The sequence below is a fragment of the Catharus ustulatus genome, chromosome 1, assembly GCF_009819885.2.
Source record: "Catharus ustulatus isolate bCatUst1 chromosome 1, bCatUst1.pri.v2, whole genome shotgun sequence".
NCBI lineage: Eukaryota > Metazoa > Chordata > Aves > Passeriformes > Turdidae > Catharus > Catharus ustulatus.
The window spans coordinates 52,357,775-52,385,127 of NC_046221.1; the positions used below are offsets into that span (position 1 = coordinate 52,357,775).

Below are 27,353 nucleotides of genomic sequence, written 5' to 3' on the forward strand. Positions count from 1 at the left end.
GTTTTAATTTTTATTTTAGAAAGTGAACATACCCATTAAAAAAAAAAAAAGAAAATGCTTGGCATTAAAAAAAGTAAACATGAATGAATTAAAAATTACAATAACATAAAATAATTTTATCTAGTAAGACCCAACAATTATTAAATATACTTCAATCACAGAGAAGTTTTACTTCATTATATTACTAGTCTGTTGATTAGGTACACAAGACAACACCTTCTAGCAATAGTCATTAGAAGATCAACTTCAGGAATCACTGAATAATAAAATACATTGTGGACAAATACTTTCATACCATCTGGGAGACAATCTAATGTACATATGTCAACAAGGTACATCTTTATGAGGTATTACAGTACATGGGAACCATTCCCTTTACTTTCTAATGAATAAATTCTCCTGTCAGCAGCTCTGCCAGCAAGTCAGCCACAGACTCTGTTGCCAGTTTCCAAACCCCAACAACTTCCTGCAGAGATTTTCTTTCTGCAACAGATCACACAAGTCAGGATGAATGAAGATGGGAGTAAAGTAAACAGATAATGTAAACAGGGAGGATTATAGGATTATACACTCTTCCAGACAAGCACTAGAAGACTTCAAATCAGACATTTCAGCTTCTCAAGAACATTTAATACCTCCCCTAGCTTGAGCTTTGCTGTGAGTGGTGAAGTGTAAGCATGGGACATGATAATTCCAGAAGTCATTTCAAGGAAGTAATCTTATATATAAACAAAGTACACTACAAAAATCTTAAGAAGAGGCTGCTCCAGTGTAACCCATTTGTAGTATTAAACAGACTGAGGAGGGGAAATACCAAAGCAGGTTTGCCCATGAAGTCTTCAGGCATACTTCTCCTAGATTAAAATCAAAGAAAATGTCTTCCTAACGTTCTTGTGCTTTCATCTCCAAAGAAGCGTATCTCTTTGCTGTCAAAAAAGGAGCTTTTACACATCTGGTCTGCCACTGTCCTTTCCAGGAGAACCAAAAAATAAATGCAGAGGAGCCCAACTGCAAGATCTCAAGAGCTTGGCAGGATTGCCTTCTTTAAGACTGCTATGAGAGACAGACTGAGTTCAAAAATTATGAACTCTTAAGAGTTAATACATTATTTAATTTTTTTGGAAAGGAACTAGGAAGAAAAAACGTATCTTTGGAATATTCAGGTTCTGCGCGAAGGAACTTACCTGCTTTTTCTTCTTTATTATACAACCGGTTTCTCACTGTCTTGTTTTTCTTCAGAGTCTTCATCAGAACCTGAAAAGGAAGACAAGAATGCTGTAGATCAGAGAGCAGTTAAAACTGTTGCTAAAAAAATCCCACAAAACCCAGGTTGAAAAGCTGAGTCCAGTACTACACTTCCATTATTCCTCAGAAAAAACCCATAGTTTTAGCTAAAATCAATTTTCACCTTGGTTATACTCAACACTAATGCTCTGTGACTTCTACATGGAGCTCAAAGTCATTCACTAAGCCAAGATGCTCAGCACAAAGAAACCAGAGATAGACATTAAAATGAAAAATATCACCAACATGTATAATTCTATAATGCAAGATAGGCAAAGTTATCTGTAGCAATTAGCAGACATTATTTTAATTACATTGCATTATACAGCACAGCTTTGCAGAGGAGGTTTATGTTTCAGGGGAAAATGACAGATACAGGATTTGGGGGTTCCACTTCATTCTCAGGTAACTCAAATTGATTCGATCCATTAAGAAATTACTTATTTCCTTGAAATGCTTGAGACACATTCTTGAATCTTGCAGTATTTACTTTTATTTTTATTTAATCGACTCGTATCTCAACTAGACAAACAATGATATGCAAAGTTATGATGTACTTAACATTACCCACTGATTTGATTTACCCAGACAGGTGAGTCTTTTTATAGAGAGAAGGCTTTTTCTTTTTGTTATGAGAAAGGGAGCTCTGATTGAAATTTTGGTTTGCCTTATAGCAGTTTCAGGTTCATTGTCTATCCTAAGACACTATAAAGCTCCAAGTTTAGGCTGGATTAAATTGTGCATTGCTGTATAAATGCTATTGCTGGCAGATAAGAGATCACAGAGGACACCTCACGTTGGAAGGGACCCGAAAGGATCACTGATGGCAGAAGCAAACCACAACTGCCTCCTTTCAGTTGTGGTGGCATTTTCTCGCAGACTTACCTCCCTTTTAAGTCGGAACGTGACTTAAAATACACTAATCACATGTATTGTGACTTATCTGGTAGGGAGCAACTAAACTGAGTTACTGAACAAAAATGAATCTTGCATTTTAGGATGATAAATACAGGTTTAATTTAAAAACAAGAATATCTTTTTCCTTTCCCCCTTCCCCTCTTGAAGGGTTTGAAATATGCAGGAGTGTAAAGTGAATATGAAAAATATTTCACTAAGCAAACATAACTACCTGCTACAGACTCAGGAGGAGAATAGAACTGCCCATCAGAGAGGACTCCTGGGCGAAGAAGAGCTGCTCGTTCTGAAGCATCCTGTGCTATCAGAAATCCTAAAAGAAAAAAAAATAAGACAAAAAGAAAATAATTTCTCAATCCTAACAGATAAGATCTTAAACATCAAATACTGATGAAGAATCTTGAAGACTGATGTATTATGTTAGCATTCCTAATCAGTTATTTCTTTAAATAAATATAATTCTAAAAAGCATCAACAATTAATTTAACACTTATGTCTTTTATTTAAATGCTGGCAGATAAGGTGATGCACACTAGCAAAACAGAAATATTGCACACATGAATTAAGGAATCTTTCCTTCTACTATGTGCACTTACATTATTAGGTTGCCATATGTAAATTCATCGATATTCACTGGCTAACTAAAACTTCTGAAATACATTTTTAATGATCAGTGAGGTGCCATGCAAAATCAAATAAATTATTTTCTCTCTTTGCCACTGTGATCCATCACTAACAGCTTGCTTTCACCAATCTATCTCAAAATATTCAGTTTCTGCAACCTTCATGAACAACCTGCATGTGTATGTATGGAATATTTTGTCTATGAATATTCAATATGAAAAGATGCAGATGTCTCTGTACTGGTTAGATTTCTTGTCAATTTAGATAACACTGTGATGCAGCTGTATTTCCTCATCGCCTCATAAGATAAAAATGTTACTCTAAGTTTCTTTTTCTCCAGGCAAACCCCACTGTTCTCATTTAATCAACTTCTTTCTCAGACCACTGAAAAAGAGGGAAGGGATCAAAGTAGAAAGACTGATTCAGAGCACATGAAAATGGAGGCATCCATGCCTATGTGAAGTTTTTTGATTTACCCAACAGATAAATATTTCCAACAGAGTTTCAGACCATATTTCAGGAAATTATGCATAAATAACAGGTTGGCTGTATAATTACTCTCCTGCTGTTGAAACCCACAAATATCAGTAAGATTTCTTTCCCTCACCACTCAAGTAGTATTCTCTTTTCACTGAAACAGTGTATTTACTTCATTTAATTGAATATACTGAGTTTCAAATGATCTGGTGCCTCATCTCAAAGGTTGAAATTCGTACTTATTCCTGTCTTATTCTGCCTGTGCATAAAACAGACTCTCCACAACACTTCTTTGCTTTTCCCCTTCCACCTCAAAAGAAGAGTTAATGACATCGAATTAGTTACTGCGTCTACTCTTCCTAAGAGAGGAGTCACATACTTTATGCATTATCCAAAAAATAAAGTTTTACAAGCCCAAGCCAGTTAAATTTTCATATCTCAAGCATACAAAATCAAACACATTCCAAAGTGCTTGACAAATTGCTGATCTGACCCTGCTAATTTTTAACTTTGTCGCTCTAAATTAATTAAAACCTCACTTCTTTGAAAGCATATGTTCCTTTCCCAAAGAGGAAAAAATAATGCCATTTGATTTAATTTTTTCCACAGCTCTTCAAATTTTGAGAAGCTGAAAGAAGCATTCTTCTGCCAATTAATATGGGATCAAATGCTGCCAACTGCAGGAAATATCACAAGCTTACTATTTTCTTCTTCAGTTTCTTGTGGTAACACTTTAAAGTCCAAGAACCAAGTTTCAATCCAGGCAAGTATGAAGGATATGATGGGCAGCACATAGCCAAAAGCACCCTGTGAGAACAGCTAGAAAGAAAGAAAATATTACAAAAACTACTCTAAAGAATCTTATTTTTAAGAAAACAAAGTAAAGGAAACATTCAATTAGAATATATACCTGTGAAATAATTACTTTTGCTAATAAAAAGGCACTGGTCACTGCTGTCGTAAACTGGAAGAGACAGAACAGATAAATGAATAAATGGATTTTGTTTTTTATTTCTGCCATTATCTATGAGTTGCAACTTGAAATATTTACTGACAACACCAAGATCACATAGATTAATAAAATGTAACAAGCATGATACAGTTAACTTAAAGTATTATTAAAATAACCTTACAAAAGATAACTTTTAATACAAACATCTCCAAACCTTGATTTCCACATAGCATTTGTGTAGAATCTAAACTGCCTGAGTTATGTAAATTGTTAAACTGCCTGAATTATGTAAATTGTAATCACACAGTATAATGAAGGTAGTGTATTTTATCCATCAAGTCCCTTAAAAAACCCCCAACTATTTACATATTTGGGGAAAAAAGCAAACAGCAGTCATTCTAAATGGTTTTCACTACCGTCCAAGTCAAAATACCCATTTCAAACAACAAAACATTTTTGTGGAGTAAATTGGAATAAATATTTTAATTCATGAAGTGGTATTTTGAAAAAAAAAAAAATTGAAAACTTGATACTCCCTGATATATTTTTAAAATTGGCATACTGGATAAAATATCTAAACCTACCCCCTCCAAAAAAAAAGCAGTGAACAAGTACTGTTCACACATGCAAGGCCTCTATATGTTCTAGTGTATTTGGATCCAGCAACTCTTTAAAAAACATCAGAACCAACTTCTGTCAATCACAGGTAGGATGTTAAGATTCAAGGCTTTGGCAAAACCTTCAGTGAAGCTTTATGTATCTAATTACAGTAATTTCAAGACTATAAGGCGCACCCTTTTGACTAAAATTTTCCCCCGAACCCGGAAGTGCGCCTTATAGTCCGGTGCACCTTATCTGATGTACAAAGTTCGGAAATTTGTGAACCCGGAATTGCAATCTGTGATCTGAGCCGGAAACTGTGGGAGCTGCAGCTGTGCGAGGGGAGTCGGGAACCGTGGGAGCCACGGTCATCAGGCGGGGGAAACCAGGAACCAACGCGGCGGCCGGTCGGAGAGAAGTGGGGGGAAGCAGCGCGGCCGCGGGGAAGCACCAAGAAGTGCCGCGGGAAAGTGCCGGAGAAAAGCAGCGAAAAAGCGCTGCGGGAAAGCGGCGAAAAAGCAGTGAAAAAGCAGTGTGGGAAAGCACCGAAAAGCGGTGAAAAAGCACCGTGGAAAAGTAGCGAAAAAGCGCCGCGGGAAAGTGCCAAAAAGCAGTGAAAATTGCCACGAGAAAGCACCAAAAAAGCGGCAAAAAAGCGCCACGGGAAAGCACTGAAAAGCGGTGAAAATCGTCATGGAAAAGAGGCGAAAAAGCACTGCGGGAAAGCGCTGAAAAATGGCAAAAAAGCACCACGGGAAAGCGTCGAAAAAGCGGTGAAAAAGCATCGCGGGAAAGCGCCGAAAAGCGATGAAAAAGCGCCGTGGGAAAGCACTGAGAAGCGCCACCGCTGCCGCAGGCCGAGGGGAAGCTGAGATGCAGCGTGACCGCGCGGTGGGAGCCAGGAGCCATGAGCCGTGCCAGCTGGCGCCGGGGGCGGGCGGGAGTGCTGAGGTCTGCTGCACGAGGAGGGCACCTGGGGCTGTGTTTAAAGGTCTTTGAAAAATGTTTGCAAATTGAGCACCTGACAGTAATTCATTACTTTGTTGTGCACCACACGGCTCCTTGCTGCAAAAAAACCGTGCGCCTTATAGTCCAGTGCGCCTTATATGATCTACAAAGTTGAGAAAGTTGCTTACTCCCAGGGGGGGTGCGCCTTATAGTCCGGTGCGCCTTATGATCGTGAAATTACTGTACTTATTATCATAAGGGGTTCACTCTCACCATCTCACAAACAAAGGCATCAAGCTGGTGGGTTAAGAAATACTCTAAAGCTACACAACTAAGAGCAGGGACTTTTAAGAGGCATTCATTTAAATATAAGCACAATCAGAGCAGTGGCTACCATTATGTATGTATTTGTGACATGCTAGTAACACAATCTATTAAAATCATGGCATGTAGTCTCAGAGTCTAAGCAAACTGCATGCTACTCACTTGAAGAAACTTACACATTAACATGCTCCACATGCACCTACCACAGTTTAGTAAAACAAAAAAAACCAGTCTGATTTACAAAGCACTAAGCCAGCAACACACCTGTTGTATTACAACCTATAGTATTGACTGGTGGAACCATGAATTTTTCATCAAATTTTGCATTCTTTGTCATCCACACCATACAGTTGCATTAAGATACTGGTTCCAATCCACTCCAATACAAATGTGGTTGTTGTGGAAGTTCTTGAGAACTTCCTTTTAAAGAAGGGATGCATATTCAACCTTTAATATTGGAGCATGAAGCAATACAAGTGCTAGTGAGCAATGGGTGACACCTAAAACTTTTTAAAGTAAGAATGTGGGACTTAATAGACACCTGGATCTCTGGCACAATAATGCCAGTTCTAGTTTTTGAAGAAGGTCTGCTATTACAAATGCAAATTTATTTCCAACATTAATTAACAAGTCTCAGAGGCAACAAGCAGTTATGACTAGCCATCCATACTGGATTAAAAATAAATCTTCCATTTGCATTAACATGATACCTAATAAGAACCACCCCCACTGTGCTATTAAATTCTTGCCTTTAGGTTGAAAATCTTTCAGAAAACAAGTTTTTAATTTGTTACTGTACAACAAATTTTTATATATACATCATCAAGATGATTCTTAACATACAAGTGTTAAGAGGCATCTAAATTTTGTCTGCTTGATTTATTCTAGGAAAAACTCCATTATGCTTGGCTACTACTCACAGCTATTGCCCACCAATGGCGCAGTCTGCACATTGCATATGCAAGTATTAACACCTTAAACCGAAAGACTGCCAGTAGCTATAGAGAGAGGAAAAAATATTGGTTGGTTAATTCAGAACACAGAAGAACCACAATATTCTTAGCGCACTGAAAATACTAACTACTTACAAACTTAAAACAGGACAGTTTAAGTTCTGCTACTAAGAAACAAATTTGAATGTGCCCTTATAAAACAGAAATAGAAGATAATTTTCTATTTGTAAAGCAAATGGCAACATCTACACGCCTACACAGCCTCAAATATGCAAGCATGTGTCATTCCACAAATAAGTTAGAAACATAAGAAAGCTATGCAAAGTGTGTTCATGATCATTTTACCTGACTGGAATCTAAACAGTTAAATCTGGATGCAGTTAATCCAGCAAATACCTTGAACATCACTGTGCATCTCACTGATCTTAGCACTGTGCTACTATACTACTAGTATTTCATGAAATATTAGCATTGCAACAACCAGTTATTCTTTATGCAGCTGCCTACAATAGAAAGCCACTCTGTTTGGCAGTAGAAAAAAGTAAGTTATGGTATTTGTAGGCAGAAAATTAAATCAGTAGCAGACAGACAAGATCTCTGAATGAGGGACCCCAAGTTTCAATTTCCCTGTTTATTTTTTGATAGTAGATTGTCTCCAACTTGTTTTAAAAGATGTGTTCAGAATCGAAAAAGTGTGAAATGAATGCTTAAAATTGAAGAGAAATCAAAGACAACCACGGGCAGAGGTATGATAAATCCATTTAATCTTATGCAAATGTGTAGTAGAAACAGAGGAAATCCTGTAAAAACCCACAAATAATTTTGCAAACTTTAAAGTTGTAGTCCCTTGTCAGGGAACACAAGTCTATTATTTTGCATTTCACGTTCTTAACCCTTGGTTCACCTTACAGGATAAAGTAATTTCCAGAGCATCAACATTTACAGATAACATTTTTTGCCTTCTGCAGTATGGTGTATCATGGAGAACCTGCCAGAAAAACAATGAGAAAGGGAGAAGAAGCATAGCTTGCTAGCTTATAAAATTTTTGAATCTAGTACATAATTTAATTTGACACAGCAAATGTCCAAAGCAGAAGTAAGGATGGGTTTTTATATCAAAGAGAGATTCTGGATATTGTCATCAGTATAAAGTGACTGACAATCAAGCCAAGTCATCTCTGCAAGGCAAACAAAATCTGGTAGATTTAACAATCTTGCCTTTAGAAGAAATATAAAGAAACAGTTTTTACTTGGGCCGTGCAGCGCAAAATTGTAATTACAGAGCTACAGCTTTGTGTTAAGAAAGAAATTTCCTAATGCAACAGAGCTACTCTTATGTGCCTAAGGTACTTATGCATAGTAAAGGAGAATTATATTCCAAGTCAGCTATTTTACAGTTTGAGTTATAAAACACAGAACTCTGAAAAACCTGCCCTGTGCAGGCCACCCTGGGAACAAATCTCTCCTCACTGCAGCCACATTATGCCCAAGGAAGGACAAAAACACTGGTTCCATCAAAATTATTTTAGAGCTGGAGGGCTATGGGTCTTGTCCTCTTAGTGAGTTACCTTATGTCACATCAAAGTTTTGAATTGGTTTTCCATCGGCTTTTCCATGCACCCCAAAGCTACAGATGCAAATTGATTAGTCCTAAGCATTTCCATCCACAGGTTCCATGAGCCTGCTGCCAGAAGAGGACTGGGTAACCCCTAGATGGGTGAAACTTGGCACTTATGGTTTAAACTATCAAGAAAAGATGAACCCTTTCAAAAGACTCAAACTAGGAAACATCTATGGAAGAAGGATTGAGAAAACTATACTCTTGCTGTTCCTTTTTGTTTTTTAAGAACACTTACAAATATATCAAAATACGAAGAAGAGTAGTCATAATGTAGGACTTCTTTCTCTAAGGTAGTCTCAATGCCTCCTTTTACCTACAAAGGAACAAAACACACACAGCTTCAGAAAACAAAATACATTCAAATATGAAGAGTAAAACTAATAATTCCCTGCTCATACACAACAAGATCATTAAACTAAATATAAAAAAGCTGTCTGGCAAGAATGATTATGTCAAGACTACTGTTATTCTTTTTTTTCCAAGACTGCATAGACTTTTCAAAGTGAAAACATCTAGGATTATCATTTGGCCAAGGCAAGCTACCTTTCAGGCTGTCTCCAAATAAAAGCAAACAAGTTATTGAGGGAGGAATAAATTATCAAATGTTAAGGTCTGTTACACAAACTCATAAAGCATTTTACCTCTTAGGAGGATCAAAACAGCTGATCAAAAAGCCAATCATAACCCAGTTCTAGTTAGTCACATGTTAGCAAACAGGAACTAGAACAGAAACAGATTTCATATTCATACTCATACTTTCTCATCAGATCTCTTCCTCATCAGCCCTCACATGATTTGTTAAGAAAGCTGAGCCAAAAGATCCACAGTAAAAAAGCAGAAGCTGCAACTATTAGACTAATCTCGCACAAATAACTAACATTCAAGTTTAATTCTTCTATTTGCTGATGAGATTCAAAATTACATTTTCCTTAGCCACCACCATGTTTCATTCCAGTGGAAGGACTCACTGTTCAAACTGGCCTTGTAAGAAAATAATTTAAAGCATGTTGGCTCAGAGAATGAGAGCAGTATCTTAATTGAAAATGAAAAACCTCAGTGTCCTATTGTTTTTGATCCGAACTCCCATAATTAAGCACTGCATGAAATAGTGCATGAAAAAGCAACACCAACAGAAGGCTTTAATATTGAGTTTGACTACTGTCATCTTCATAAGGAAAGGTGCTACCAAAGCATGCCAACAACATTTGCTCACTATCTCAAAGCAATGCAGTCTACACACTTTCACACGTTTCCACCTACAGTGCTGGACAGTGTTTTCCTGAGACTAGTCACTAAATTCTGAATTTCTTCTATTTCTTCTCCTCTCCCTCTCCTCTATGGCTACCTAACAAACCACCTACTAAATACAGTTTTTCCTTGGTTGCTCCACAGCATCAAGCGTGATTATTTGTTTCCAGCATAAATAAGGAAGATCAACTTCCCCCTTCCTGTTCATCACTATGTGGCTGTGTGAGCACCACCACGTAAATATAAGGATAAACACAGAACCATGGAAGCCTAGATTTTTGCTCAAAATGCCATAGAGCTAGTCCCCAAAGCATTTAACAATAAACGAAACTACACCTAAGGAAACTGGATAATGGCAGTAAAGTGAAAACAATGTTTACAGGAGCTCTCATAACAATTCTGACCCATTACCTATGCACCAATAACATACAGTCCTAACACAATGCTTCCCAGCAAATAAAGCAATTCAAAGAAAAACAACAAAAAACCTAAGCATATGTCAGATCCCAGACAGCAAATTTTAGCTTCTAATGTCATTGATTTCTAATGACAAAAACGTGGTATTTTATTCTTGCTGACATGTGACAGAATAGGACACCAGTTCCTAATTTGTTGTCCTGAAAATACAGCATTTTACAAAGAAAACTGCTGTGATCTTGAAGTCCCTCAATGCTGTAGCATTCATAATGAAACATCATGAGTTGGTAGCATTTTCTATTCAGAGTCTTCAATGTTCTGAGAGCTCTAATGTGAGAATCTGTAGTCTGAAACCTCAACAAGAGATATAAATCCGCTCTGTTCCTCTACATCTACAAACTGTTGAGAAAATGGCCTAAAAATAGAACTGCATCAGAACACTATGTTACAACCAATTTTCCACCTAGAGAGAAAGTGGAAAGTGTAGTCCCAAAATTACATCATTCAAGCAAGCAAAATCTGCTTTCTCAAATTAAATCAGAATGAGTATTTTTCACTGTATCAATGAACTATTGAAGAGTCAGCTCCTAAAGCTTCACAATGTAAATTAATAACCACGGTTATTTATCTAGTAAAGAAATGCTGATAAAAAAAAATGTACAGTAATTTCACGAATACAAGCTGCACGGACTGACTACAAGCCGCATCTCTGGGTGTTGGCAAACATTTTGTTCTTTGTCCATAAATAAGCCGCACCTGAATATAAGCCGCTCTGTTGTTCGCAGCGAGGACCTGCGTGCAACAAAGTTGCCAATTAGTAACAGAACTGCGGCATGGTGGGGTTTACTGGCTCAGCTCAGGCTGTGCAGGCTTGGCCCGCTCAGAGTTGCCAATGGGGCCAGGTGGCCCAGCCCGGCGCTGCCGCTCAGCGGGGCCGCTCGGGGCCAGCCGCCGCCTCTGGGCTCGCTTGCCCTGGCCCGGCGCTGCCCCGTGGTGGCAGGCAGGGACGGAGCCCCCCCCTGCTCCCGCAGCGGCAGGTGGGGACAGAGCCCCCCGCTGCCTCCCCAAGCTGCGGTGATGGTGGCACGGGGCCCCCGCCTCCTCCCCAAGCTGTGGTGATGGCGGCACGGGGCCCCTGCCTCCTCCCCGGGCCACGGCGATGGCGGCACGGGGCTCCCGCCTCCTCCCCGAGCTGCGGCGATGGTAGCACGGGGCCCCCCCATCTCTCCCCCAGGCTGTGGCAGAGGAGGGAAGGAGAGAGCTCTCCTGCCTCTCTCCCGGTCCCCCATGCTGCCTGCAGGGAGCCAGGGTCCACCCATGGTGCAACAGAGTAACAATTTGTAACAATCACGAAATGCCGGCTTTTACTAGCAGGTGCTCGGCTCGGCACCCTGGCCAGCACTTCTGAGGTTTTAAATGTCAGAAAATTATTCACATATTAGCCGCTCCTGAGTATAAGCCGCATTTCTGGTGTGGGAGCAAAATTTTAGCCAAAATGGTGCGGTTTGTATTCGTGAAATTACGGTACTCAAGATCTTTCTTTCTAGAAAAGGGATTCCTCTCTAATGTGTCGTTTTTTTAATGCAAACTAGATGATAGCTTAAAAACCAGCTCAAGAACTAGGATGCTACTTATGAAATAACAACAAATGAGCTATCCTATTGCTTTCTGGAAATTTTAGGAGAACAGCCTCATTTTCCAGATTACAAATACTGGAGTTAAAAGGTGGCAACTGTGAGAGTTTACGTTGTTTAAATACACTCTGCCATCCATAATTTACAACACACCAAGTTTACATCAAAGAAAATACATCACAACAAAATAAAAGTTTCGGCCATTAGAAGTCTTTTCAGGGACTAAGACGTCAGTGAAATATCACTGACTTGTTACTCAGAGTGCACTCTCAAATCCTGTTAAAATTCACACTTCTTGCTAAATTCAAAGACATACAGAAACATTTTTGTTTATTTGATGCCTGAAGACTCTGGATTTCCAATGGTTTTTTTCAGCATGGTTCACACACTACAGGAATGTCTAAAGGTTTCATAATAAGAAGAGAAACACATATCCTAATCAATAACAGTAGATGCTGTTGAGTAGGTACTGTGTTCATGGAAGCTGAAAGTAAGAACGTGCTTTAACTTAAATAGATACAAATAACCTAATTTTGGATAGAAAGAAGCAACTTATTAACCATCTCTCAAATTAATAAATTCTTTATATAACCTCTAAGGGTAGATACCGAAAAGACAACTCACATTTAATTCTATTATCCACAGTAAGGTTATGAATAAGAGATCAAATGTAACAAACAAACAGAAAGTCCTTCTGACATCTGATATGCCTTTCTTCTCCCTGCCTTCATATGACTCAATCCTTGCTATCAGCTGCGTTGGGTTGATGGAGTGGACATCCCACAAGGAAGGGCAAGATTCCACACTGCTACTGTGACCATTTTCTGCATCAGCTGGTACTCGATTCATCCTGTGTTTGCTTAGAGTGGTCTTCTTCCAGTTTCACCATCACTAGAAGGCTGATCCATACAGGAAGAATTTCTAAACAAACAAACAAAACCAAACCACATTAGTCATCATCAAAACCCCATAATTCCAAGTGATATTTTCATCTTGCAATGTCAGTTCTTTTTGCTAAACTGATGACTAAGAGAATTAGGCAAGTAGACCCTAGAAATTTTTTCTAACACAGTGTCAAATTCCTCTTCATCTCTCAGAGGATTTGGGATGCAAGAGAATGTCCAATTAGGCCATTTGAAATAAGGAAGCACAGTCCAGATTTAGAAGGGTCATTTCTCCATGCTGTTAGTGTGAGATCATTGAATAGAATTAATAAAAAGCATGATGCTCTGCATCCTTTAAGATTTTCAATACTTATTTAAATGCTTTCAATAAATAGGAGGACAACTTAAAGGAACTTCCACATACAGTTCCTGAAAAATGGCAGTGTTAGAAAATAGCACGTCCAGAGCTGACACAAACAAAAGATTAAAAGTCCATTAAACCCCTGAATAGTGTAGTAATCATTCTATAAAGCATATACACTGCTATTTGCTCTGTAAATTTAGCTGCTGTAGCAACTTACATTGCCAGACAGTTTCTCCATGAAAAAAGTGTGTGTAACTAGTGGTTAAAGGTAATGCAATTACCCTAAGTCTATTCTGACTACAAGAATTTTCAGGTTGAATTTCCTATAAAACTGGAACAGTTTGATGCATGATTCACTCAAATCCTTCGTGAGAACATTTGTCCATTTAAAGCTTCTAGGAAGGGTGGACTCAGCAGGTCACAAATGTTTCATGGAAACACAAAAAATTTGATTTTGTGTAAAATGCTCAGATAATTAAGCCATACATTCTGCAGTACAAACCACATCATACAAGCTTTTGTAACGCTGGGGGAATAGCTTTTTGAAATTCAAGAACAAAACTTTGCCTCCTCCTGGATGGAGACAGAGAAATTCTTCCCACTCCTTTCAATAGCATTTCAACTCCAAGGCTGCAAGAACAGTCAATGAAAGCCCAACAGAGGATCTGTAACACTAAGCAAACACAAAGGAGGATACAAAAACACAGTGGAAGAGTAAAGGTGGTGTGGGGAGTTGCCAAAGCACGCAAGTCACAGCTGAGGAAGACACAGGCAGCCAGGGATGATCAACAGCTAGGTCAAGTCACGAAGAACAGCCTTTAGGGAATTCAAAGCACCAGGCAAGGGTGGACAAGCACAATGCACCTTTAAATCTTCTTTCTGTTTCCATAGCAGCTACCTGAAACAGTGCCTTGAGCACTGCAGTGAACTTGGGGCCACCCGAACCTGAGGGCGTGAGCAGAATCACTGCACTCCAGCGCTGTAAACAGCACTGGCTTTGTACTGAAAATCCTCATGCTAAAGTACCTTTATAGGTAACAGCAGCCCATAGGAAAGTGTTTGGGATGAGATCTAAACCTCACATCAGGCCATCATCAATGGCCATACTTCAAAATAAAAAGAAAAGAAAAAGATAAGTAACACCTAAGCCTCAAAAAAAACCTCATCTACATTGGCTAAAATATTTATTTGTTTTGAAGGGAAACTCAGTGCCAGTTATATAGGAAGTTGTTACTTCCAGTCTGGATTATTGCTAGACACAGCACAACATGGGAATGCAATTAGTACAGCCAGAATTAATTTTTTTCAGAATGTGTTAATTCAGCATCCATTTGCCTTGTGGGGATCTCTGCAAAGAGAAAAGCATGGCCTTAAAATGCACTGGTTACCAGTTTGTTTTCAAGCATGACTCAAAACATCAGATTCAGCTTATAAATTCCATGCACTCTGAAATCCTGACTACTCACAGACTGTTTTATGCCTCAAAGCCCTCTAGACAGGGGATACTCACTGTAAGGGAATTTGTCCCTAGGTCTTGTTCTGCCTGCTCATCCATTAGATCCATGTTTGGGCACATGGCAGGGCCTCTGTCATCACACTAAGCATCAAAATGTTGTGATTCTTTAACTGAACAGACACAGTTTGGCAGTGTTGGAATTCAAAACATAAGGAATTCTCAGAACATTGGGCTTGTAAGCCGAAGTTTAAAATTAAACACAGTCAAGTAGAGATAGGTTTAGCTTTAGAGTTTAAGACATAGAAAAAATAAAGGTAACAAGAAAGTTTTAGAGTGCAGCAATGTAAGTTTGTGTGTCAGAATAGGATTGGTTAAGAAAGGACACACTGTAATTAGACAAAATTTCTTAGTATTGGTTTAATAATGTAAATATTGGTAGTGTTTTATTGGTCAATAAATCATTAAAGATCTTGTAACTGTAAGTTTTGTGACTTCTGAGCCATTCTGTGAACATCTGTAAGATGAACTTACCCTTTATGCCTATGTAGAAGAAAAAAAAAAAACACACTTCCTAAAGCAACTCAGAAGTCCCATCTCTCTGCTTCATTCAGGAAAAGGAAAAATCCCTGCAAAAAGATGCAATGTGGGAGCAATAAACCTGCACTTAAAAGATGTGATGTGAGAGCAATGAACTCTCACCAATAAACATTGCAGCTTTTTGCACTCATTGCAACAGCTCTGAAAACTGATTAATCACCTGTGCTAAAGAGTGTTTCCCATAGTTTCGTTCATTAATTAAAATAAAAGTTCCTTCACACCTGAATGACATAATCAGTCATTTCAACACACCAACATTCTCAGATGGTTTCAGGTAGGTGCACAAAAAAATCTTAAATCCTTCATGGTAGCTGTCTTACAGGCACGTGGGAACTATTAAAAAGCAGCACTTCCCTTTCAGCGTTGGATGGTGACTTGGCTACACACTTTCCGCCCCATTTCAGCATTACCAGCAACAACATTTCTCCCCACTTGCACTTCCAAAGCACCAACATGCTTCATCTCTCTCACCCTTTACAAGTTCGCAGGAGGAGTGAGCTCTGGTCTTCCCTTGGCTCCATTTCTTCAGGGGTTCTTGCTTGGAAGGGCTCCAGACTTGCAGCCCCATGAGGAGCTGCCTTTTCTCAGCACTCCATGTAGGCAATACAAGCACCAGACAGGCACAGGAGTGCTTTTTATGCATCTTTGGCCAAGAAACTTGGTGGTGGAAAAAATTTAGGAAGGCAAAAAAGGTGTGTTTGTCATTGAAATGTGTCACACTTTGGAAAATACCACACGATTCTTTTGCATGTGACTGTTACTGATCCTTGTTCTTGTTTTTCAGGAAGCAGGGACTGCTTGGCCTAAATTAATGCTGCCACATTACTTGAGTTTTTGCATCCGAAGTGATACATGACATTGGCTGTTGTTCTTTCTAAAAACCTAAATAATTTAGAATCAAAGAAAAAAATAATAATAAACCCGGTATGAGTATGTTTGGGGTTTGGATTTTTGAAAGCCAAAACGTAAATTCAGCTAGAAAAAAAGATCATCATCAAATAAAGAGAGAAAGTCACATTCTTACAACCCTTGAGGGTTTTTTTCTAGAAAGACTTTTTTTAGTACATCAGTCAGTTATCAACTTTCCTGTTTCTGGTCAAGGTTATTATTTTAGATAATTTTCAGGGTATTTTTGCAATATCATAACATATTTTCAAGACTGCTGTGTCATCTGTGACTTGACCCAGTGTCTGTCTCTGATCTGAAGGAGACTGGGTTCCACTGGCACCACTTCTTTTGGGTCCAGGCAGTTCCATTGTTTGAGCTATTCTATACAGCAGGATTTGGGAAAGATGTGTGGTTAAAACAAACATATCCTATGAAGAAGTGATGTTTGGAGACCAGCATGTTCATTTTCTGCAGAACCTGGGTGCAGGACACTCATCGGGAGTGTCAGCCCATAATTCAGAATATTCCAAGAGACTCTGTGGGCAAACTGGCCTGGAGAGGTGGAGTTAATAGCAACTCGTTGGATACAAACTGTGCAATTAACTCCTGTGACATGTGAGTGAGACCAAAATGTGTTTTCCCCACACAGTCCCACTAGCATATGGCTCTCTACAAGACATAGGGGATTTGCAATGTTCTGTAGCTCTCTGACTTTCCTTTGCCAGAGTTCAAGTGATGGTTTTTCCAGTTAAAGTGAGGATTGCATTAACCTGTTCCTGGCTACACCTGTACATTGTGATAATGCTTCTGAACATCTGTTCTGAAAGTCAGAAAAATAAAATCCTGTTTCCAGTATATCTCTTGTGTTATGTGTTTTTGAAAGTGTTTTCAAAGCTAAAAAAAATCCTTGGCACTTCAGGTAAATAACAGTCTTATTGTTATTTGACTCATCATGAGTGCAGAATAGAATATTCAGTTGAAAGAAACAGAAAACAGTCACCTTCTCCAACTGCCTGACCACTTCAGGGCTGAACAAAAGTTTAAGTAAGGCATTAGGGGCAATGCCCAAATGCCTCTTAAACACTGACAGGCTTGGGGCATCAACTCCTTTTCAAAGAAAACTCTTCCATGGTTTGACAACACTCTTGGTAAAGAAATGTTTCCTCATGTCAAGTCCTGCCCTGATGGACACAGCTTTCAGCCATTCTCCCAGTGCCCTGGTACTGGGTACTACTGAGAAGAGATCAGCAACTTGCCTCTCCACCACTTCTTGGAGCTGCAAAGAACAGCGTGGTCACCCCTCAGCCTCCTTCTCTCCCAACTAGTTGAACCCTTTGTCTTCAGCTGCTTCTCATAGGGCATTACTTCTAGCTCTTCAACCAGCTTCAGTGCCCTCCACTTGCACACATTTAAGGAACTTCACATACCTTTTAAATTTTGGGGCACAGAAGTGTACAGAGTACTCAAAAGGAAGTTGCAGCAGCACTAAATAGAGTAAGATGATCATTCCTTTGACCAGCTGGTTGGGCTGTATTTGAAGGCTTGCCACTTCTGACTTCTAGCTTGCTGTCAGACAGCATGCCCAGACCCATTTCTGTGGCGTTGCTCCCCAGCCACTCCTCTAGAAATTTGTGCTTGTGGAAGGTACTGCTCTACCCCAGATGCAGAGTTTGGCATTTATTCTTGTTCAGTTTCATGCTCTTGTCCCTTGAGAATGTGTTAACAGCACCTCCCACTTTAGCATTGTCAGTAAACTTGTTAATAATAAATTTGACTCATACCTCCAGATCACTGATAAAAACTTTGAGCAGAACTGGCCTTGGGATTGAGCCCTGAGGAACACTACTGGTGACGGGTCTCCAGCCAGGTGTAGCCCCATTCTCTACAACCCTTTGAGCCCCGTCCTTTAGCTAGTTCTTCCAGCACACCATCTACCTGCTCACTTCACAGTCAGACTTGTCCAGAAGGATGCTGGGAAGTACAGTATCAAATGCCTTAATAAAATCCAGGAAAACTATTAGGCAGGTGAAATGACAGAATCCACAAGCTTATTGAAGTGTCAAAACATTTAAGAGAGCAATAAAACTTCTGAAATAAGAATCCACATTCGTATATTTGTGATATACCTTCTTCTCCCTCCCCCTGATTTCAAAAGATGAAAGGTTTTCATGGAGTTTTTTCATTGTTTTCTTCATAATATTTGCTTAACTACCACTAAAATATTTAGCTAAGTAAGTTTTCTGTGCTGACCTATTCAAAGTTATAAACAACAGTGGAATATTTTTCCTGGGAAGAAAGCCCCCAAAGTTTGTATCTATTTAAATTAAAGGTGTGTTTTGTCTTTTTTATATTTTAAACACTTAATTGTTACGGCCATAACTCAATCTTCCAAACAGAGAATTAATGTCTCAAACTTTCTAGTAAAATACAGATTTTACACTTATCAATATTATTAACTAGTATAATAAGTGAACAGTAAAGGAATTGAAATCATCAAACTTGGGACTGTAGTCCTTCCTTGCCCTCGAAGTCTGATAAAGACTTTAGTGATACATGGTGAGAGCTTGTCCATGATTTCAAGCTGCATTTACAATTAACGTCATTATTTTCTTCATTCATACTGACGGAAGCAGATGGCATACACTGCATGTGTCAATTTTACACATATCTTAGAGATGCAACATCAGAATGCTACTTCTCTTTTCTATCCTTCTTCTACCCCTATGGTTCCAGTTTATTGTCCTTGGTTAAAATTATTTTTGTTTACTATATTACTGCTTCATACATGAGCAACAGCACCATATATGATACATTTTTCTTCCCAAGGAAAAAAACCATGCATGAATTTAAAAAAAAAAAAGTGTACTCAAAGTCTATCAGCAAAATTTAAAGTGTCACATGGAAGTAATTTGGAAAGGCAATGGTAATTTAGTTTAAAACATCAGAGAAGTCACATTTGCATAAAGTAACCAGGCACACAATGTAACATTGTGTCACAACTGCTATTGAAACATACTGAATACCTAGAAAACTTATATGCGTCCTGACAACACTAAATATAGCCCAAAAATTCCAACCCTAAACAGCTTTTCTGTGCATGTTTAAAAAAATCTGAAAATATTTCTTCTTTCCAATGAGTAAAATAGGATGACATGGCCAATACAGTGGCTAAGATGCTCAAGTATTGTGAAAACTACAGGGTACTAGAAAAGTTGACACTGAAAGAGCAGCAATTTTTACTCATAACAAAAAAAACCAAAACAAAAACCACAAAAAACCAAAAAAACCACCCCAAAATAGAACAAAATAACCTACTCTCCCCACCTCCAAACCCCCTCTTCCCCCCTTCAGCATTTCCTTGCAAAAAACTTTCCTCATAGGGAGACAAATAAAACATTCCAGTTCTTTACAGTTCTTTACCAAAGGAGTTGTTTTCTGGTAGAAGGGTTGACACCTCTGCTTACGCTACTTGCTATTCTGTAGGACCACAGTAAATGGCACAGATAAACTCAAAATTTCCCATAAAAACAGAGCTTAATACAGTAATTGGTATTGTAACACTAACATTCAAATATTTAAGTTATACTTAACGGTAGTTTCAGACAATTTAACACACCTAAAGGAAAATGGTCTCGAACCATTGTTTGTTCTGTCACCATAATGAAGTTCAACTTCATTATTCATCTAGGCATAGATACAAATTGCCCTGGTCAATACCTTGGACAGAATATATAACTATCTATAAAGACTCCATACTGGAAGACAAATAATCTGAGAGTTTCTGGTATGAAGCTGTATTAACCTGCAGGAGTATTAGCAGAACACTCTGAGTGTTTTCTGACAGTACCAGCACACACCCTGATTAAGAGCCAACACAGATAAAACCAATACCTATGAAGATTAAGCAATGCTAACTATAAATAGGTGGGGCAGGAAATTGCAAAGAGCTGGAGACTGCCTCCAAAGCTTACCTGGACACATTTTTTCAGTTTTCCAATATAAATGAACAAAACCCCATTCTGTTGACATACTGTGTCCCTCTTCTGTTTATATAACAGCAAGAACTAATTTTCCTGAAATCTGCTTGTAGCAGATACATTACTAGTAACCTCCTGATAGTCACTGCTCCTGTTCCTAAAGGAGAACTTAAATCTCTTCCAAGCTGCACTCATTCTGTCTCTGATTGCAATATCTCATCGCCTCAGAAACAGGATAACATTTCAATGCCCTTAAAAACATCCTCGGAAGCACTGTTCTGCTCAAAACAAATGTTCCTTAGTGAACAAGAAGAGATATTTTAAAAATCCCAAAACACCAACAAAAATCCCAGACACTTTAATCAAAGTACAACTGAAAAATTCAAACTGATGCACACCCACAAACTCCCCGAACGTAAGCAGAAGATACTGTAGAGTGCTTTGGCAATGCACCAGCTTTTCAATTAAGCAACACGGCAGGTATTACAAGTTACAAATATGTAACATGTTTAAAGACTGGGAGGGTTTCCCACCGGAGGGGCAGGGCAATATTTAGTAGCATACAGGAGGGAGCTCCTTACAAAGAGTTTGGCTTTAGCTGGGTGTTCAGAACTAGAGTAGATCCGCTTTACCCTGAAGTAGCAGCTCTTACTATAGGTAACTTGTCCCTGTAAAAACAAAACCGAAACAACAAACCACCAGTTTCCTTGAGAAAAATGTTTCCCCAATCTCCTACGCGCCAATGGTGATCTAGCAAAAGTAACAGGGAAAGTGCACACATTTGTACTGAATAATATTTTTCTCAGACCATTGAAAGAAGGTGAAAAAGAGAAAGGAAAAAAAAAAAAAAAAAGGAAATATGTATTTTTAGGTTAGTAGAGCATCTGAGGAAACAGCAGTGTCACCTTTCTCCATCTAGTGAGACTCCTAGATTCAGAAAGTCAAATCAAAGTGATCCAACCTTGGACTACAGTAATTTCACGACCATAAGGCGCACCGGACTATAAGGCGCACCCCCCGGGAGCCGGCACATTTTGCAACTTTGTAGATCAGATAAGGCGCACCGGTCTATAAGGCGCACCGGGTTTTTTTTTGCAGCGAGGCTCCGCCCCCAGCTCCTCCCGCACGCTTGCTGGCCGAGGCCCCGCCTCAATCCGGCAGCCATTGGCTCCCGGGCCTGCCTGTACCCGGCAGGGCCGGGCTATGCCCACCGCCGCTCCGTGCAGCATCCCCAGGGCCCCGCTGTTCCGGGAGTTCCCTGGCGCTCCGGGTGACCCAATGCCGGCAGGCTTGCCCCGTGCCGCCGCTGCCCCGATTCCAGCTGCTTGCCCCCTCCCCGCGTGGCAGCCGCTCCGATTCTGGCGGTTTTCCCCCTCTCCGCATGGCGGCCGCCGTGCTTCTGGGGGTTTTCGCCCCCCCGCGCAGCGGCCGCCGTGATTCCGGGGGCTTTCGCCCCCCCCGCGCGGCGGCCGCCGTGATTCCGGGGGCTTTCGCCCCCCCCGCGCGGCGGCCGCCGTGATTCCGGGGGCTTTCGCCCCCCCCGCGCGGCGACCGCCGTGATTCCGGGGGCTTTCGCCCCCCCCGCGCAGCGGCCACCGTGATTCCGGGGGCTTTCGCCCCACCCGCGCGGCGACCGCCGTGTTTCCGGGGGCTTTCGCCCACCCGCGCGGCGACCGCCGTGTTTCCGGGGGCTTTCGCCCCGCCCGCGCAGCAGCCGATCCGATCCCTGCGGCTTTCGCCCCCCCCGCGCAGCAGCCGATCCGATCCCTGCGGCTTTCGCCCCCCCCGCGCAGCAGCCGATCCGATTCCTGCGGCTTTAACACCCCCCGCAAGGGAGCCGTCCCAATGTCGGCGGGCCGGCCCCGCGCGGGGGTGGCCCCGAAGCCGGCGGGGAGGCCCCGATATCGGCGGGTCCGCCCCGCGCGGGGGCGGCCCCGAAGCCGGCGGGGAGGCCCCGATACCGGCGGGTCCGCCCCGCGCAGGGGCGGCCCCGAAGCCGGCGGGTCCGCCCCGCGCGGGGGCGGCCCCGAAGCCGGCGGGGAGGCCCCGATACTGGCGGGGGCGGCCCCGATACCGGCGGGTCCGCCCCGCGCGGGGGCGGCCCCGATGCCGGCGGGGGCGGCCCCGATACCGGCGGGTCCGCCCCGCGCGGGGGCGGCCCCGATGCCGGCGGGGGCGGCCCCGATACCGGCGGGTCCGCCCCGCGCGGGGGCGGCCCCGATGCCGGCGGGTCCGCCCCGCGCAGGGGCGGCCCCGATGCCGGCGGGACGGCCCGCGCGGGGGCGGCCCCGAAGCCGGCGCGTCCGCCCCGCGCGGGGGCGGCCCCGAAGCCGGCGGGCTCTCACTTCCGGGGTGGCAAATGTTGCAACTTTGTAGATCAGATAAGGCGCACCGGACTATAAGGCGCACTTCCGGTTTTGGGGGGAGATTTTAGTCAAAAGGGTGCGCCTTATAGTCGTGAAATTACTGTAGTTTTCCCTGCAGTGGAAGAATCCCTGTTATTGAGCCATGTTCTGCAAAACACTATTGTCCTTTTCCAAGTACTTCATTTCTTATTCTATAAGAGCTGAGAAAAAAGGTAGAGTAAACAGCTTGTAAATTTGGCATCAGCATTGTCCTTCCTTCCTTTCATCTCCATGATTTCTTCCCCTCCGGACTCCTTCTTAACAGCATATCCCAGACTTTTACTATTAAAATGAGTTCAAACCAGAATGAATGGCCCATATGGGGATCAAACCTGTGCCCTAGCATTATTAAAACCATGCTCTAAACAGCTGAGCTAATATGCAATTATATTCTATTTTAAGAAAATACTAAAAACTAACAAAAAGGACGCACCGTAACATGTTCCAAAGGTCTGCCTCAGATCTCAGCTGTACTCAACATACTTTAGCATTGCAAACCACAAAACTGAATTCTGTGCGCATTATCACTGTTAGGTCCTTAGAACACAGAGAAAGTATTCCAGTTATAAAACTGACAACATATAATTCCATTTACAACCTATACTTTCCAACTGATAGTACTCACTTCACAAAATCAGAGAATGCTACGGATTGGAATGAACCTTGAAGATCATCCAGTCCCAACTCTTATTTTATGAATTATCAAACCAAAACTATAGTTTCCTTTAAAATAACATAACCCTTTCTTTTGGTTTAAATGTTCTGGGCTAATCTTACCAAAGACATGAAACCACATCAGGATTTTAACGTTTAAAACAGTCAGCTCCCCACAGTTATATTAACACATGTATACAGTATTTTTGTATGTTTTATGTGTACATGCACATTCCAGTCACAAACAACACCTACATGCAATAAAAAATATAAAGAAAAGATATTGCTAATGATTTATTGAAAACCAGGGAGGGAGAGGTGGGCATAAAGGGGAAGTGATACAAAAGTAAGAGAATGACAGTTAAAAAACCTTTAAAGAACCTGGTACTAACTCTTCATATCTGTTACCTTCTCTCTGAAGCTGACTTCGCAGCCCACCCAACATCAGCTCACAGAAATGAAGATTTTACGGCATACTGTCTCCAATAAACACTAAACAAGTAATAAGGGCATAATATCCATTCACTTTCTTAGAGTTAACTGGGCAAAAGAAACCATTTAGATATCAAAACTATACCTATTTTATCACATCTGCATTTCTCTAAGTACAAAACAAATTTTTTTAAAGACATCAAACACCTCACTGATTGCCTCAAACATCAAGCATGATACTGGTTTATAACACTGACTACTCCTACACGTTTGTTTGGTTTTTTTCCCAAATCAGCAACAAAAATACGCCCTAAGGCTGCTAGCCAGATACTAGTAGGACAAGAAAAGCTATTCTTTTGCTAGCACAGAATTGTGGGACTCTTCCTGAAATAGCTCAGACATTTTATGTATTAGTAAGAAACACCCAGTATTCTGCAAAAGTTTATTCCAGGCAAACAACACCTGAAAATTCTTCAGCATTCTTAAAGAAAACAGCATTTCAAGAAACTGATATCCATTTCAGAACGGGATAAACTTTTGCAAGAATTTTTCACTCTTAACTCCTCTTTTACAGTTCTTGAAGGTGGTTCAAAACAAAAGGAAGTTTCAGGTTTTACGTTTTAGCTCTATTTTTCTTCTTGAAGGACACCATAAGGAAACAATTACTTAGTACAAGCAGCAAATTCCTACAAAGAGCAAAGACCTACATCTGAACCTTTAGAAGAAAATACTTGTTTTAATACATCCCCACATAATTTATCTAATTTTTCTGTCAGTGCAAGATAGAAATTACCTCTTGATGTCTGAAGCTATGCTATTTTAGGGCTTCAGCTGATAACTGAGTAACCGAACTTAATAGGAAAAGCACAACATCATTAGAAGATACTGAATTGGTTCTAAGACTATTTTTTCAATTTTTCATTTTTAATTGTACACCTGAATTTAAGACAGCAAGGTAGGAGGTACTGCACAAGTTGTCTTTTAACACAGTTGCTGACGATTCCAAATTAAGAACAGATATTTAGCACATACAGTTCAATTAGAGAAGGTTTAACAAGCAACAAATCTGTGATCCTTCAAAATGACTCATCTGAGTTGCTGGATGCTGTTGCCTAACCATGAGAAATCACAGTCCCTGCTGTCACAAGTGTGATTTGCCATCACCATGTCATCAGCACCTTCTGCAAAATCACAGGCAATATTGTGCATGCTGACTTAATTCACTGAGTGAAATCCATTAGTTGTGCTTACTAGAAATTATGTTTGGCCCAGTAAAACATTTTAACAAAGATATTATAATAACTGTATGTTTAGCTAGGATGTTCTGACAAAGTTCAAATTGTTAAAGTCTAAATACATTCTTTCTCATGAATGAAGGCCTAGAACAATTGCGTTAAACTCACTTTGAAAAAATAATGGCTAAATACTTGAGAATTTATGAAAATTAGACCACACTGCATCAAGACAACCACACTCAAGCTCAAATGCACCAAAAAGAATGCCAAATGCATATGAACCGAGTTTAGTATTTCACAAATTCCAGCGTTGTTAAAAAGGCCATACATTTCTTTCTCAACATACAAACTCTAGAAAGCAACAGTCATCCTGACAAAGTCTAACACATGAATAACAAAAAAAAATACTTAAAATTATGGATTTGGGCCACAACAAGAGGATCACTGGTGCATTTTATGCAAAGCAACTGGCCCTGAACACCATGAACAGACAAACAAAACCCAAATCACTCTGCATCTGGCCTACTTAAAACTGCAAAGCTGATGAAAAACATTTACTAAAAATAGTAGCACTACTACAGACTTATAAATAGAAATGAGCCTTCTTACAATGTTGGATTCACTAACAATGTCCCAAAACACTATGATTTCCAGCACAAAATGCTAACTTTCATAGCAATTAATATTCAACACAATATAAATATAATATGTAGATATTATATAAACCAAGATTACAAATGTGCTCAGTATTGACAACGTTGTGCAAAAATGCAGTGATAGTCTTATGCCTTTAAGCACACTAAAACCATTTAAAAACAACCAAACAACCTCTTTAAACAAGCTTAGTCTTTGTAGTGAATATTTTCCAGGTTAAAGTCGACCACTGTGTCTACTTACACCTGACTACGGCGAATTGGGAAGTGTTGAGTGTTAGCACTCCATCAATGACTAACTTAAAGTGCCTCTGGAGACCAAATGTTGCGGGTTTAACCAGCTCTCTGCAGACGCACCAGCGTCACCCTCAACATGGATCAGAAACGCTGCACTTCAGCAATTTAAATTCGGATGCTGAACGCAGATAGTGCCTCTCCAAAGCTCCCTAAATTCAGCCCGACGCTAAAATTAGCCCTCAGCACAACATTTTCCCGCAATGGAAGCCGGGTATTCGCAGGGTCCCACTCATACCGTTACCAGCAGGACAAACAGGTCGCCGTATCTGCGTAAAGATGGATTTGCTGGGCTACGATCGCAAGGAGAGGAAAAGCAAACCTCCTCCGGGCCTGCCAGCAGGAGAGGCGCCGGGCATGTGGGAGGGGCGGCCCGGCCCCCTGAGCATCCTCCCGAGCGCCGTAGGCAACCCCTTCCCGGAGAGGGATCCCCTTCCCAGAAACGGACCCCCGCTCCGCCCTCCTCCCGGCACGTGATCGCCTTCCTCCTCCCTTCTCCTCTTCCTCTCCCTGCCCCCTCCTCGCCCCAGCAGGGCAGCGGGTTGTGTACCGAGGGGGACAAACCTGCGCCCTTCCCGGAGAAAGCGGCGGCACCGGCAGAGGACGAAGCGGGGAAATGGAAGGGAAAGGAAGGGAAGGCCGGGTCGGTCGGCACCGGCGGCCCCGCCGCCCCTCTGCTAGCAACATGCACCGCATCCCTCTCGGCCTATTCCCCCGCGCGTTACCCTCGTGCCCCGCTCCGGGAGAGGGAGCAGCGAGCTCACCCCAGCGCGCCGCTCCGGCCCTGCACAGACGACCCCGCCGCATCCGGCAGCGCCGCAGGCCGCGGGGACGGGCGGGGCGGGGCCCGACGGCAGAGGGCGGGCCACCCTACCCGCCCGTGCTGCGAGGGCTCGGGGGACAGGCGGCGCTGGGGGCAGAGCCCCGGCGGAGGCAGCGGGGGCGGCGGCCCATAAGTAAGGCTCTTGTCTTTGAACATCAACACCCCCAAGTTGTAGTGGAGCCGTCGGAACGAGCAGAGGGACCGGTTAGCTGTAGTTCGCCCGGATTCCACTTGCATCTTGTCACAGTCCTTATCTTTGCAGTGATTAGTACCAGAAAAACACAGAATCACAGAGAATCATAAGTTGGAAAGGACCCTTCAAGGATCACGGAGTCCAACTCCCGGCCCTGGACCAAGAGTCACATCACGTGCCCAAGAGCATCGTCAAATGCTTCTTGATCTCTGTCAGCCTTGGTACTGTGACCACTTCCCTGCAAAGCCTGCTCCAGCACCCAAACCCCACACTGGATAAAGAACTTTTTTGTTATATCTAACCTAAACCTCCTCTAACACAGCTTCAGGTCATTCTCTTGGGTCTTGCCATGGTCACCACAGAGAAGGATCTAGGCATGATTGCTGTCATTGTGTATTTTCACAATCAACCAGCCGCTGAAGGAAACCATTCATTCATTTGGGAAGCATGGTCTCCAACCTTATTGAAGTCCAGAGCTTGTCAAATGCCTACATATGGTGT

The 27,353-nt window shown here is 41.5% G+C and overlaps 1 protein-coding gene across 5 annotated transcripts; it reads right to left on the reverse strand.

Annotated features, from left to right (window-relative positions):
* On the reverse strand, window positions 1–26,686 carry STARD3NL (STARD3 N-terminal like). Of its 5 annotated transcripts, none has more exons than XM_033063764.1 (9): window positions 26,601–26,686; window positions 12,622–12,918; window positions 8,934–9,011; window positions 7,045–7,122; window positions 4,211–4,264; window positions 4,002–4,119; window positions 2,414–2,512; window positions 1,185–1,254; window positions 1–483 (listed from the first exon to the last, which is right to left on the reverse strand). In XM_033063764.1, exons 2-8 carry the CDS (start codon window positions 12,844–12,846, stop codon window positions 1,202–1,204), a joined length of 705 nt encoding a protein of 234 aa, XP_032919655.1. In that variant the 5' UTR covers window positions 12,847–12,918; window positions 26,601–26,686; the 3' UTR covers window positions 1–483; window positions 1,185–1,201. The 5 variants fall into 5 exon arrangements, with proteins under 5 accessions (XP_032919655.1, XP_032919674.1, XP_032919682.1 ...); XM_033063783.1 differs by having other exon boundaries at window positions 26,562–26,626; XM_033063791.2 differs by lacking the exon at window positions 26,601–26,686 and adding an exon at window positions 26,401–26,518.
* Window positions 26,687–27,353: the final 667 nt, after the last annotated feature.

Bases quoted from the DNA above. Each gene is read 5' to 3' on its own strand.
- STARD3NL (XM_033063764.1), bottom strand. From the start codon at position 12,846: ATGAATCGAGTACCAGCTGATGCAGAAAATGGTCACAGTAGCAGTGTG. The intron at 9,012-12,621 runs GTGAGTTGTCTT...GTTCCTTTGTAG, and splicing joins TGTGGATAATAGAATTAAAT to GTAAAAGGAGGCATTGAGAC. The intron at 4,265-7,044 runs GTGAGTAGTAGC...TGTCTCTTCCAG, and splicing joins GCCATTGGTGGGCAATAGCT to TTTACGACAGCAGTGACCAG.